We start from the raw sequence: 13,524 nt of genomic DNA on the forward strand, positions 1-13,524 counted from the left end.
AAGGAAGCAGATGCATTAAATCAGGATATCAAGTTTAAAGAACGTGGATAAAAGCATTCTTCAGTTATTGAACGATATCAGGTTTTAAGCTTAAGGTCACCACGACCTTGACCTTTGACCAACTGACATAAATATAGTTAGGGTACTGGTCATGTTTCAGGGATCTCTTCCAAGTTCGAGGTACTAAGCGTTTTTCATATATTGATTGGAAACCGATTTTAAGGTTATCACGACATTGACCCTGAAGGAACATATGTCGACCATATCTCATTATCCGGGAGTGGTCCCAGACCATATTGATATGGAAAGTGCGACTCGACAATTTTACGGAAGGGGATGGGGGTCGAGCGACCCGCCACTAGACCCTAGATCGAAATGTATATTTATAATAAGAAATCTATGAGTTTAATCATTGATGATTTAATGGACTTTTACTAAACTAAGATTTACACACGTGTATGTATACATATCCATACCTTTTCTTCTTTATTAAATATCACTTCAAATCAATAAGATTTACCTTCAATTTTATCACAAATATACAAGATACAATATTTTTTATTTAAAGTCGAGTATATATGATAGCAAGTAAGATGGATTTGAGCACTGAACACAGTACGTGGTAACATCAACTAGTTTTCCCGGCTGTACGGGCAATCCACACGCGCCCTGATCCGCTAGTTGACATACCACTGAAAAATGGTAAGTTTTTGCAAGAGTATAACTTAAAGGATAATCTTAAACATTTAAATAGCTAAATCATAAGTAGCATTATATACATCGGAATTACAGCACGCTACATTGATGTGTAGTTGGTAGAATATTATAATTAATATAGCTTGATAGGAAAAATCTTTGGAAGGTGTTACAAAGAGGAGGTATTTTATTTATCGTGTAATTTAAATACTACTAGATTTTGCTAATATAATCAGAAGCAGTAGCGTGTAAAAGCATAGCATAGTGTCTCCCATGGTTAGGTCAATCCCTACCCACAGGTAACCACCCAAACCTCTACCCGGCCACTGTTCTGGCAATATCAGCACCAAACACTGTGTAAGAATGTTAATATGTTGGTATATGATTATACGTATGAACCCCAGACACCAACACTCCTTCGCAAACTCTATTGCATATTTTTATGAACATTTAAGTGTTTTCCGGTTTTTCTGTTTTCCAGTTACCCACCGACCCCTTTCACAACAACTTTTTCTTGTGGGTAATCTTAAGACGGACGTATTTTTAACTGAAATTCCTTCGATTTGATTGGCTGACGGGTTGTCGTTTGAGCCTATGTAAATGTTGGATGACGTACAGTTCCTACATAATATCATTGGTATTTTATGGGTAATGAATGATCATTGACTTTTCATAGTTACCCATTCATTAAAAATCAGATTATTTACATCTTCAAACGTTTTATTGAGCTTTGATGAGCCGGGACTTAAGGTAAACCAAAATATAATAAAACCCATAGCCTTTGAGTTTGAGGACGAGTTATTAAATACCCATTAAATGTGCCCAAAGATTCGTAACAACGTTTTTTGGTAACTTGAAGTTTTCTTTTTCTTTAATCAGTGTAAACAATTATTTGTTTATAAAGGTTGTTCTTTATCAAACAAAATTTATAGTTTTATTTTATAATAATAATGTTGGCTGATCCATTTTGATATTCCATGGTACAACATTGAGACCTATCCCAAACTGACGTTTTATGTCAATGCCATCCCACGCTTTCATTGCTTGTCATAAAGAAAGACACGAATAGTAAAAACATGTCACATACAGAAATATTTCAGAAAAAACAAAAACAACAATAATACATTGATAAATCAAGTGGTTTGTACAGTCATATTCATTTTTTGCAATTATTATTGATAGTTCAGAAACGATCAAATGATAAAATGATTAATGCATACTCAGGGAATACGAAATTTAACGCTTTTAAAAATCTCAATGACCATTTAACATGAAGAAAACCATCATGGTTTGTGCTTCTTAAAGAAACAAACCATGGTTTACGTTTAACAAACTTTTTGATAATATAATATTTATTCTTTGGTATGTATAGATGTATACAGTATGATTCATTTATAACATAACGTCGTCAGCGAAAATGAGTCCTGTTGAGGTAATCACGTTACTGAGATAAAGCGAGATTAAAAAACAACACGTTTTCTGAGCAATTATCGTTTTGTCAATTAACTATTTTGGCATTATTTTTCAAAGTATTTACAAAATCGAAGTGTATACACTCTATAAAGGCACATCACTCTGCTATCAGTTGAATATTGTCGATAATATTCATGCTGCCTGACCTTAAATCATGATTAACCGCCCTTTCAAGATCTGAAGGTGTCGCTCTCCGCCATATAGATGAAAACATGTCGAAATCCGTACAGAAGATATGACGGTTTTGCCGGTTTATCCATACGGCATTAGAATGCTTTTCGGATTAATTACACGGAAACAATTATTTGGAAGGTAATGTATGCATTTATCTATGTTGTCATCCTTTATTTAAATTGTCATTTGATTTTTATTTTAAATAACCTTTTGACAGTTTGACCCGGAAGTATTTTTCCGTAACAACAGACGACTAATAGACCACTAATAGCAACAGATATTATGGCGGAAAATTTGAAAAACACTTGCAAATTTTATGAATATGTCGCAGTTGAGTCAAGAAAGCACCGTCTCCTACGAATGAAGCCAATACCATTTATTTCGCGAAGAGTTATTAGAAGTTGATACAGTAGACTTTATTTTCATGAGGTTTTGTGTCCAGAGAGTTCTGGTGCAAGTGAGATAGAATTTAGTAAGTCTGATTCAGAAAATGATTCTAGCCATGAAAGTAATTCTGTCAATGATGAATCAGATGGTGATATATGTAATACAGAGACTGTTCAGTGTGAAAGTTTTGACCATGATTTGGAACCTTCTGCACAGGATATAAGACAGAGAAAGAAAACTGATGATTTCTTTGCTCATACCTGCAGGTGTAAAAACCTCTATGGCAAACCATGCAGTCAAGTTGTCGATGCTAATGATATTACTGACTTACATATGTATTCAGCTGGTATGCAGACAGATGAACTTGATCTTGTTATTACATTAGCTACAATAATGAGCAATCAGGGATACTTTTTAATTATTTTGACATTTCATGTGTATCCCTGTAAAGAGTCTGCCATAGTCTAAAAATCGTCAAAAGACTCATTGACGGCCATTTTGGTGGACTAGTTATTACATCAGCCATGTTGTGCCACAGAAAAAATGTCCAACAAACTGAAAGTAGTAAGCATAAACGGCAGAAGAGAGGGTTAGGCCCAGTCAGAAGTTTTATATTAAGGGAGTTGAAGTTTGCAGTGAGGTATTCTTTTTTGCATACAACATCGGAAAGGAGAAACTAAAAATAATTGGTTGCTCTCTTGACAATGATGGATTGATTGCTAGGACTCATGGTAATACCAAAAGACTACCTCATAATGCAATCACATTTGAGGAAAGAGAAAACATAAGAAAGTTCCTCTTCTGCTATGCATCTGACAATGCAATGCCCCTTACCGGAAGACTTCCAAACCACAGCAATAGTAAAGTGTTGTTGTTGCCATCTGATAAGTCACAAGCAGACATTCATGTTGAATATGAAAAAATAGATGGTGCTAGAAGTATAAGTCTTAATACTTTTACCAGAGTATGGCGTTAGTTGTGCCCACATATAGTCTTAGCTAAACCAAAAACAGACTTGTGTTTTAGATGCCAAACCTTTTCTTGTAATACATGTATTTCACAAAGTGGTGCCCTTTCTGAAGATGATAAAATGACACTTCTTGATGAATATGAAAGTCATGTTGAAAGTGCTAGACATCAGAGGGAGCAATATAGAATGCAGTGTGGTGACTCTAAAGTTACATGTATTGAAAACATTACAGTTGAAGGTGTGCTTTGGTTAATAAATTTCTATCCGCTATAGTTTTAGCTGTCTTATGTCATGCTTCAAGATTTTCTAGTTTTAAAATTAAAATATAATATGTTAAATTCTATTGATTTATTTTAATTAACATGCTGGATATTCAGTTATTATCCCCCGCCTATGAAATAGGGAGGGGGATATTGAAATGGCGTTGTCCGTCCTTCCGTCCGTCCGTCCGTCCGTCCGTCACCTGCGTTTTCTCAGTAACTAGCCGGTAGAATTTCATGAAACTTAAAATAAATATGAACCACTATACTGGAATGATGCCCGTCCAAAGAAAAATTTGATCGGTCAATTGTCCTTGGAGTTATTGCCCTTGATTTATTAAAAAAATCATTGTTTGCAGCCGTTTCTCAGTAACTAGCTGCTAGAATTTAATGAAACTTGAATGTTATATGAACCAACATCCTGCAATGAACTTCTTCGGTGAATTTCTACGGCTACATTTTTATCTCAACTATTGAGTACTATTTTGCAATGATTGATGTTTCCGAGTAAGCAGTTTCGGAAAAGACAGTTTTATTTAATCATCCCTCTGATTTATTTCGTTAAAGTTTTTTATCATAAAGTAGTCCCGGTCGATATTTTATAATTTGGCTCGGAAAGGAATAAACCAATGTGCTTATCTTATTCTTTCTGAGATTTTGTTTAACCTTCAAGCACAAACAAGCCATCAAGCACAAACAAGCCATTGTTGGCGGGGGATATCTTTTCACTAAAAATGCTTGTCATTTTTTAGAATGTCAGTCTGCATCAATAAAAGTGACTTTTAAATTTTACCTAAGCTTTTTTTCATGCCTGTTATTCTTGTATATATATATACATGTAAACTTTCGAGTGTATAAATATTCAAAACATGGATAAAATTCTGAAACGGAATGAAAAGATCATTTTATATTACTTATATATTTCCTTCTAGGCCATCAATTTAAATGTGATTTTTTTTTATTTATGGTGCAGAGTCATGTTCCTAAGATGCAACCGTCCACTACAGCTGGGACTTTGCACAGCAGGTTCATAGTCCACACCATAGCCAACAGGTTAGTTATTTTTTTCTATCGAGTACAAGCAAATAATCAAATGGATTTTTTTACTGAATTTATCAACTTATTGCAAGAGATAATCTTTTTTTAAAGGATTTATTGTGCAGTAATTTGCACATGATGTATCATACTTGTGAGTGCCTAAGGTTTACTGCAGTTCTACTCAAATGGCTTCATAGTGTATTTATTGAATGTTAAGTGTTTATGTTAGAATTCTTTTTACATGATTTAGAAATTTAATCTTTTAATATTTAGAATAAAATGCTGGTTCTAATTACCAGATATTGTTGTCAAATTTAATGCAAGCTTTTATCTACTACAGGTTGGACCCCTGTATTTCAAAACTGCCAGGAGATGTGAGGTATTTGGAGTTGGCTGTGAAGGATCTGGTAAGCTAATTCATTTTGACTGAGACTCACTTCTTTATATATAAATCTGAATTCACTTTTTACAGTTTTAAATTGCAATGTGTTCTCTGTCATTATAAGATGTCCTGATGGCAAATGTTAATAATTGAGAATTGAAGGAGCACTTCTTAGCAATAAATGTTTTACTTCATTCAAACAAACTGATTAAGAACGTAACATTACCATTGGTCAATAGCCATCATGCACATCTCAAAATCTGGAATTGGATGTGTATCTGAACATTTATTATGCCCCCCTTGGAAGCAGAGGGGTATATTGCTTTGCACAGGCATGTCGGTATGTCGGTCGGTCGGTCCGTCGGTAGACCAAAGCTTGTCCGAGTGATAACTCAACAATTCCTGGACGTATGGTCATCAAACCTTACATGAAGGTTGGGCTTGACCAGTAGATGACCCCTATTGATTTTGGGGGTCATCGGGTCAAAGGTCAAGGTCACAGTGACCTTTAATGATAAAATAATTTTAAAGCTTGTCTAAGTGATAACTCAACAATGCCTGCACCAATGGCCCTCAAACTTGACATGGAGGTTGGGCCTGACCAGCAGATGACCCCTATTGTTTTGGGGGGTCATCAGGCCAAAGGTCAAGGTCACAGTGACCTTGAATGGTAAAAGGTCGTCCAAGTGATAACTTGACAATGCCTGCACCCATGGCCCTCAAACTTGATTTGGAGGTTGGGCCTGACCAGTAGCTGACCCCTATTGTTTTTGGGGCTCATCGGGTCAAAGGTCAAGTTCACAGTGACCTTGAATGGTAAAAGGTTTTCCGAGTGATAACTCAACAATGCCGGCACCTATGGCCCTCATAATTGAATTGGAGGTTGGGCCTGACCAGGAGATGACCCCTATTGTTTTTGGGGGTCATCGGGTCAAAGGTTAAGGTCACAGTGACCTTGAATGGTTAAAGGTTGTCCGAGTGATAATTCGACAATGCCTGCACCCATGGCCCTCATAATTGAATTGGAGGTTGGGCCTGACCAGTAGAAGACCCCTATTGTTTTTGGGGGTCATCGGGCCAAAAGTCAAGGTCACAGTCACCTTGAATGGTTAAAGGTTTTCCTTGTGATAACTTGACAATGCCTGCACCCATGGCCCTCAAACTTGACTTGTAATTGTGCCTGACCAGTACATGACCCCTTTTGTTTTTTGGGGGTCATCTGGCCAAAGGTCAAGGTCACAGTCACCTTGAATGGTAAAAGGTTGTCCGAGTGATAACTCGACAATGCCTGCACCCATGGCCCTCAAACTTGACTTGGAGAATTGGCCTGACCAGGAGATGACCCCTATGGTTTTTGGGGGTCATCTGGCCAAAGGTCAAGTTCACAGTGACCTGGAATGGTAAAAGGTTGTCCGAGTGATAACTCGACAATGCCTGCACCCATGGCCCTCAAACTTGACTTGGAGGTTGGGCCTGGCCAGAAGATGGTCCCTATTGATTTTAAGGGTCATTTGGCTAAAGGTCAAGGTCACAGTGACCTGGAATGGTAAAAGGTTATCCGAGTGATAACTCGTCAATGCCTGCACCCATGGCCCTCAAGGTTGACTTGGAGGTTGGGCCTGGCCAGAAGATGGTCCCTATCGATTTTAGGGGTCATTGGGCCAAAGGTCAAGGTCACAGTGACCTTGAATGATAAAAGGTTGTCCGAGTGATAACTCAACAATGCCTGCACCCATGGCCCTCAAACTTGACATTGAGGTTGGGCCTGACCAGTAGATTACCCCTATTGATTTTAGGGGTCAAAGGTCAAGGTCACAGTGACCTTGAAAGCGACCTCGACAATTCCTGGACCTATGGTCATCAAACTTGACATGAAGGTTGGGCCTGCCCAGTAGATGACCCCTATCGACTTTGGGGGTCATCAGGCCAAGGTCAATGTCACAGTAACCTTTAACGCAAAGAAGTTAACAAATCTTCTCCCACTGATATCTCAACAATGCCTGAACCTATGATCATTAAACTTGACATGGATGTTAAGCCTGACCAGCAGATCACCCTTATTGATTTTAGGATTCATAGAGCCAAAGGTCAAGGTCACAGTGATCTTGAATGGTAAAAGGTTGTCAGAGTGATAACTCAACAATGCCTGAACCCATGGCCTTCAAACTTGACTTGGAGTTGCATCTGACTTGTAGATGACCCCTTATGATTTAAGGGGTCATTGGGTCAAAGGTCAAGGTCACAGTGACCTTAAACGAAAAAAACTTGTCTGTGTGATAACTTGACAATGCCTGCACCCATGGCCCTCGAACTTGACATTTAGGTTTCTGGTGACCAGCTGATGACTCTGGATTTTGAGTTCATAGAGTCAAAGGTCATGGTCATAACACACTCTATCCTCACACTTTAATGGTCATAATCTGAAAACTGCCTCAATGGCAACAAATCAGCTGTCATTTCGGTCCATGCATATTTCATTCAACTGTCCATATAATCCTGACAACATGGCGCTCAGGGGGGGCATAATGTTTGACAAACATCTCTTGTTTGGTATATGTTAGTTATGAGAAATGTTTTAAATGTTTTTACGTATTAATGTTGAATACTGGTGCTGTTAAATTTTGCTACTGTTGCTGATGATGGTGATGATTAAGAATAGTGATAAGAAGGATGAATATTTTCAGAGAAACAGGTGTTTTACCTTGGTGATGAGGGTGTTGCCCCAAGCAAAGGAGCAAACACAGTTGTCAGCTACCTCCACCATTACCTTGAAAACTACGGCCTGGGTGAGAAACATGCTCAGTTCCAATTTGACAATTGCCAAGGACAGAACAAAAATAATGCCGCTCTTGGCTATGCTGTGTGGAGAACATTGACGGGTGAGAGTTGTTGTGTTTTAGTGAAAAAATATAAATATGTTTCATGATGTAAACTAAATTATGTTATTGCTTTTTAATTATCTCAAAAGGTTTTCAGTAACACTATAGATGAGTGAAACAGATGTATAGCTTTAAAAGCTTTTGATTTGTTGGACTTAAAAAATAAACAACAGATATAGTTCAGTGTTTAATTTGAAATAAAGAGATCTTATTAACAATTAACTATTCTATTCCAGGAGGGCATAAGACAATCCAATACACACTGATGCTAGCCGGCCACATCAAATTTTCATGCGGCTGGCATTTTGGAGTTTGGAAAAACAGATGGAGACACATGGATGCAGAGACAATTGAGGTATTCAGCAGTTAGATTTTTACCACACCAATATTTTAAAACAATTACAGACATAAATTAATTACACATGTTTCAAGATTGATTGATTTTCTTCTTTTTAATACAGTTATAAACTAATAAGAAGTGGCATGAAGAAAATGGGATTTTTTATAGTTAAGATTGAAAATAATCATATATGACTAACGTTATATTAAATTTATTATTATATAAAATAAGTTCATTTATTATCATGTATATTTAGAAATAATAGGTATTTAATAAATTCACTGATGTTGTATACTATATGTAGGCATTTCAGTACTGCTCCGTATAATCACAATAGTGCAATAACGCAATAACTGCATATAGAAATAGAAGCAGATATTGAGTTCTTGCACTAAGGTGACAATATAATATATCATATTTCTGTCTGAAATTCATTCATAGTGTAATGCTTTTCTTCAATACAGGAGGTGGCTTCCACAGTAGCAATATCATCCCGTAATGGCCACAACATTCCACAAATTGTTGATGGCAACAGCAAACAAATGTCGTTCTATGTCTGGAGCACCTTCTTCAAAGGCATTTTCAAACCAATGAAGAACATTTCCAAATACCATTCATTTGAGGTATCTTCCAACGGGCCTGGGGTTGTAAGAGTGAGGAAGTTTGTTGATGCCCCTGAGGAGAAAATTAACATACTGAAAACCTGCCAAGTGGATATTGGTGTTCTGCCAGAGCAGATCTTTGATGAGGGAATAAGTGCAGAAAAACAATGGTACTTGCATGATGTAATTAGGGACTTTTGCAGATCAGATAATGCTAAAAACACAACATGCCCTTTGCCATTAGTTGCAAAAGAAGGCTATTCAAAGGCCAAAAAACAAAAGTTGAAATAGGCAACTTTATTGAGAACACTTTCTGTGTGTTTCAGCAAAAGTTATAGTTTGTTTCTTGCTATAATCAGGCGTGCATAAGTGGAAGTTTTATGTTTTCATTTACATTCAAAGAAAATATTTCTTTGTGTTACGTTGATAAAATATTAATGATCTTAGAAATGTATGGTTTCCATGGCAACCAAAAGTAACTCACTTGATTGATCATTGAATACTTCTGTATAAACATGTATTTCAATTATGGGAATATCATTGAACAGTTGGCCATCTATAAGTAAAGTATGATGGCATTCATATTTTATATACGTGACTGCAGTATAATGTGAAATTGTACATTATAAGTCTACATGTTAATAGTTATACATTAATATAGTTTCAATGTTCCTTGCATGCATATATGTTTGTTGTCAATTTTGTCAAATAAGGCATGTGTCAATGCTTTCCTTGTAAAAAACATTTCATTCTGTGTCATCTTACAACTCCAAAAGAATTAAATGAGCAAAAAGGAAATATTCTAGGTATAAGTAAGTTGCTATGGCAACCAAGTATAACATGTCTTCTTATTGATTTTAAAAATAATTGATTTCACCAGACAAGTTACATCTTTTAAATAATTGCTTGTTTTAAAAATGATATGTTTGTGTTTTGAGTAATACAAGGATAAGCTGCACTACTTTTGAACAATTAACCTTGTTTAAGAAAAGTGGAAGATTTTCTTTACAGGGTCTATGGAAAATTGCTGTAAACATTCTATTTTACTACAAAGCTGGCTGAAATTTTAATGCTGTACTAAAATATTTCCTGCAAACATAATCTATAAAATTCAAATGTGATTTTTTTGTATTTGAGCTGCTTTTGCGTTTATTTGGATAAATTTCTCGTGAAAAATTGTTGTCATGGCAACCGTTTCTATGAAATGTACATGTAGTGTTATATCCTCCATAAATGATGTTATTGATGTTATGATTTATAATGTTTCCACAGAAATAAAAAATGTTGTATTCAATTTTAATGGAATACAGACTCTTTAAATCAAGGAAGTTGTATTTACTTATGTATCCATTTCCTTCATTTTTTTCGCCATTTTATATCAAATAGTGGTATTGCGAAATTTGTCCTCAATCAGTCAATTTTAAAGATATCAGCTTAAAACTTCAGGACTTTATTTCTGAAACATAGCACATTCAGAAAATGTAAAAACCTGAAAATGTCATTTTTCCTCATTAGGACCCATTTTCGCAGACTTGGTCATGGTTGAAACCCCTATTTCGCATTGATCTACATTTTCATGTACATTTAAACTTTTTAAACATCCTCCTTACTATAGCATAGTCTTTTTCATACCCAGGCCTACGCATATGTACCAGATTTCCACTTTTCCACAAAATTTCCTATGTGGTGGCCAGTGATGGGCATTTAATTATAATAACATGGTCTGTCATGAGCTGCTGATAGTATCATCCGGGAATGTTTTATGATCCTATCAAGTTTCAAGTTTACAGACTTTAATAGCTAGGGTTAGAAAATGAACATAGCTAGAAATAACGAAGACTGCGATTTTCAATTTGGTTTAAGGAGATATTTTTTATCTCAACACTTTATAACAATTTTGTTACAAAGGTTACAAATAAATAATTATTGAATAAGTAATTGTTTGATGTCACTTACCACTCATATTGAAAATATAAACATAATTATATATTACACTAATGCTGAAATAAGTGGGGCTTTTCAAAGACCTTGAAAAAGTTTCTGAAAATAAATGTTAAGGCGCGTAGTAGGGGTTTGACATTAATGGAAGATAGATAGATGGATAGATAAATACCCTTGTCATGTGATTCCTTAAAAAATAAAAATTTACTGTTTAGCACACGCTTTTTATTAACAACTACAACGAGTAGTCAAGTAGTAATACTTTGTGCAACTGGACTGTCTGAGAACTGTTCATTCAGTGTTAAATGAATTTCAGAAAATTGCCTTGTGAATTTTCATGACGTAATGATCGATGCAAACCTTAATATATCTAAAAAAATATCATCCATTACACATGAATTTTATAAATAAATGATTAAAACATTTACGCAACACTTTAATTTTTCATTCAAAAACGTGTCGTATTGGCAATATAATATTGTATTTTTCCTCACAAAAATGATTGTTTGTCATCAGCATGCCTTATTGTTACCTTGTTTATGAAACCTTTGAAGAGAACTTGAATCAAGAGAGGGGTTTCAAGGAACCAATCTTGAATAACATCAAACAAGTTCATTGATAATGGTTTTACAAACTTATTATTTATTGTTCCAGCTACAATTTGTAAAGGACTGGGTCAGAAAGAGCACTTCTGATCCTTATGGACACTTGCATCGGCCAATGTTTAATTTGTAATGAGTATGTGTCGTATAACTACTATCAATACTAATAGTTTGTTATGAATACCTAAGGTGTTATCTTTCATATATATATAATAATATCAAAATTATTATTTTATACTTTCTGAAAATTGACTCTGTGAAGCAAAAGGGCACAGCTGCACTCTCACAGATTTACCTTTTTTCCAACTTTTTTTTTTATTTTTTGTCTTGGAATTAGATTTTTTGCGTAAATATCTGCTGACCAGTGATAAAAGAATGCTGACAAAAGATCAGATCGCAGATTTTCATTTACGCAACACTTTAAAATTTGCACGTTTCAAGACAAAAAAATAAAAAAGTTGTCAAAACGTTCAGCTTTAATATTCCTCCATAATTGTAAATTGTAAAACTTAAGAGTGACATTGACCTTTGAATAAAATATACGGTTCTTGGGCACGACAAGTCTTTGAGCATCTTATTTACCCATTAACCACCCCCCCTTTTCGGTACATAAGAAACAGACTCGAAAGAAAAAAGCAGACAAAGGACGGGCGGTGCAGTCGGTGCTATGTTTTACATCCATGTGAGGATAAATTTCATTTGTTTCTGTTTTGTTCCCATAATTACCATTCAACATAAATATTGATAAATTATTATTTGTATATTACAGTATACAAATTAACTAATAATTAAAACATAAGACAATTCTATTCTTAATTAATACAATCATAAAAACACAAACATGTTAGGCTTTGACTAGGTTGAGCGGGTGTGACTATGTTAGGCTTTGACTAGGTTGAGCGGGTGTGACTATGTTAGGCTTTGACTAGGTTGAGCGGGTGTGACTATGTTAGGCTTTGACTAGGTTGAGCGGGTGTGACTATGTTAGGCTTTGACTAGGTTGAGCGGGTGTGACTATGTTAGGCTTTGACTAGGTTGAGCGGGTGTGTCTATGTTAGGCTTTGTCTGAGTTGAGCGGGTGTGACTATGTTAGGCTTTGACTAGGTTGAGCGGGTGTGTCTATGTTAGGCTTTGTCTGAGTTGAGCGGGTGTGACTATGTTAGGCTTTGACTAGGTTGAGCGGGCGTGACTTTGTTAGGCTTTGTCTGAGTTGAGCAGGTGTGACTATGTTAGGCTTTGACTAGGTTGAGCGGGCGTGACTTTGTTAGGCTTTGTCTGAGTTGAGCAGGTGTGACTATGTTAGGCTTTGACTAGGTTGAGCGGGTGTGACTATGTTAGGCTTTGTCTGAGTTGAGCAGGTGTGACTATGTTAGGCTTTGACTAGGTTGAGCGGGTGTGTCTATGTTAGGCTTTGTCTGAGTTGAGCGGGTGTGACTATGTTAGGCTTTGACTAGGTTGAGCGGGTGTGTCTATGTTAGGCTTTGTCTGAGTTGAGTGGGTGTGACTATGTTAGGCTTTGACTAGGTTGAGCGGGCGTGACTTTGTTAGGCTTTGTCTGAGTTGAGCAGGTGTGACTATGTTAGGCTTTGACTAGGTTGAGCGGGTGTGTCTATGTTAGGCTTTGTCTGAGTTGAGTGGGTGTGACTATGTTAGGCTTTGACTAGGTTGAGCGGGCGTGACTTTGTTAGGCTTTGTCTGAGTTGAGCAGGTGTGACTATGTTAGGCTTTGACTAGGTTGAGCGGGTGTGACTATGTTAGGCTTTGTCTGAGTTGAGCAGGT

The 13,524-nt window shown here is 36.2% G+C and overlaps 1 protein-coding gene across 1 annotated transcript in view; it reads left to right on the top strand.

Annotated features, from left to right (window-relative positions):
• Window positions 1–10,598, top strand: part of LOC128215170 (uncharacterized) — a 31,554-nt gene extending 20,956 nt beyond the window's left edge. The window contains exons 3-8 of the mRNA XM_052921883.1: window positions 2,786–3,076; window positions 4,949–5,013; window positions 5,339–5,405; window positions 8,065–8,259; window positions 8,496–8,614; window positions 9,064–10,598. Coding sequence (XP_052777843.1) covers window positions 2,786–3,076; window positions 4,949–5,013; window positions 5,339–5,405; window positions 8,065–8,259; window positions 8,496–8,614; window positions 9,064–9,492 — 1,166 coding nt within the window. The 3' untranslated portion in view covers window positions 9,493–10,598. The remainder of the gene's footprint in view (window positions 1–2,785; window positions 3,077–4,948; window positions 5,014–5,338; window positions 5,406–8,064; window positions 8,260–8,495; window positions 8,615–9,063) is intronic.
• Window positions 10,599–13,524: the final 2,926 nt, after the last annotated feature.

Source organism: Mya arenaria, chromosome 13 (genome assembly GCF_026914265.1).
Source record: "Mya arenaria isolate MELC-2E11 chromosome 13, ASM2691426v1".
Taxonomy (NCBI): Eukaryota; Metazoa; Mollusca; class Bivalvia; order Myida; family Myidae; genus Mya; species Mya arenaria.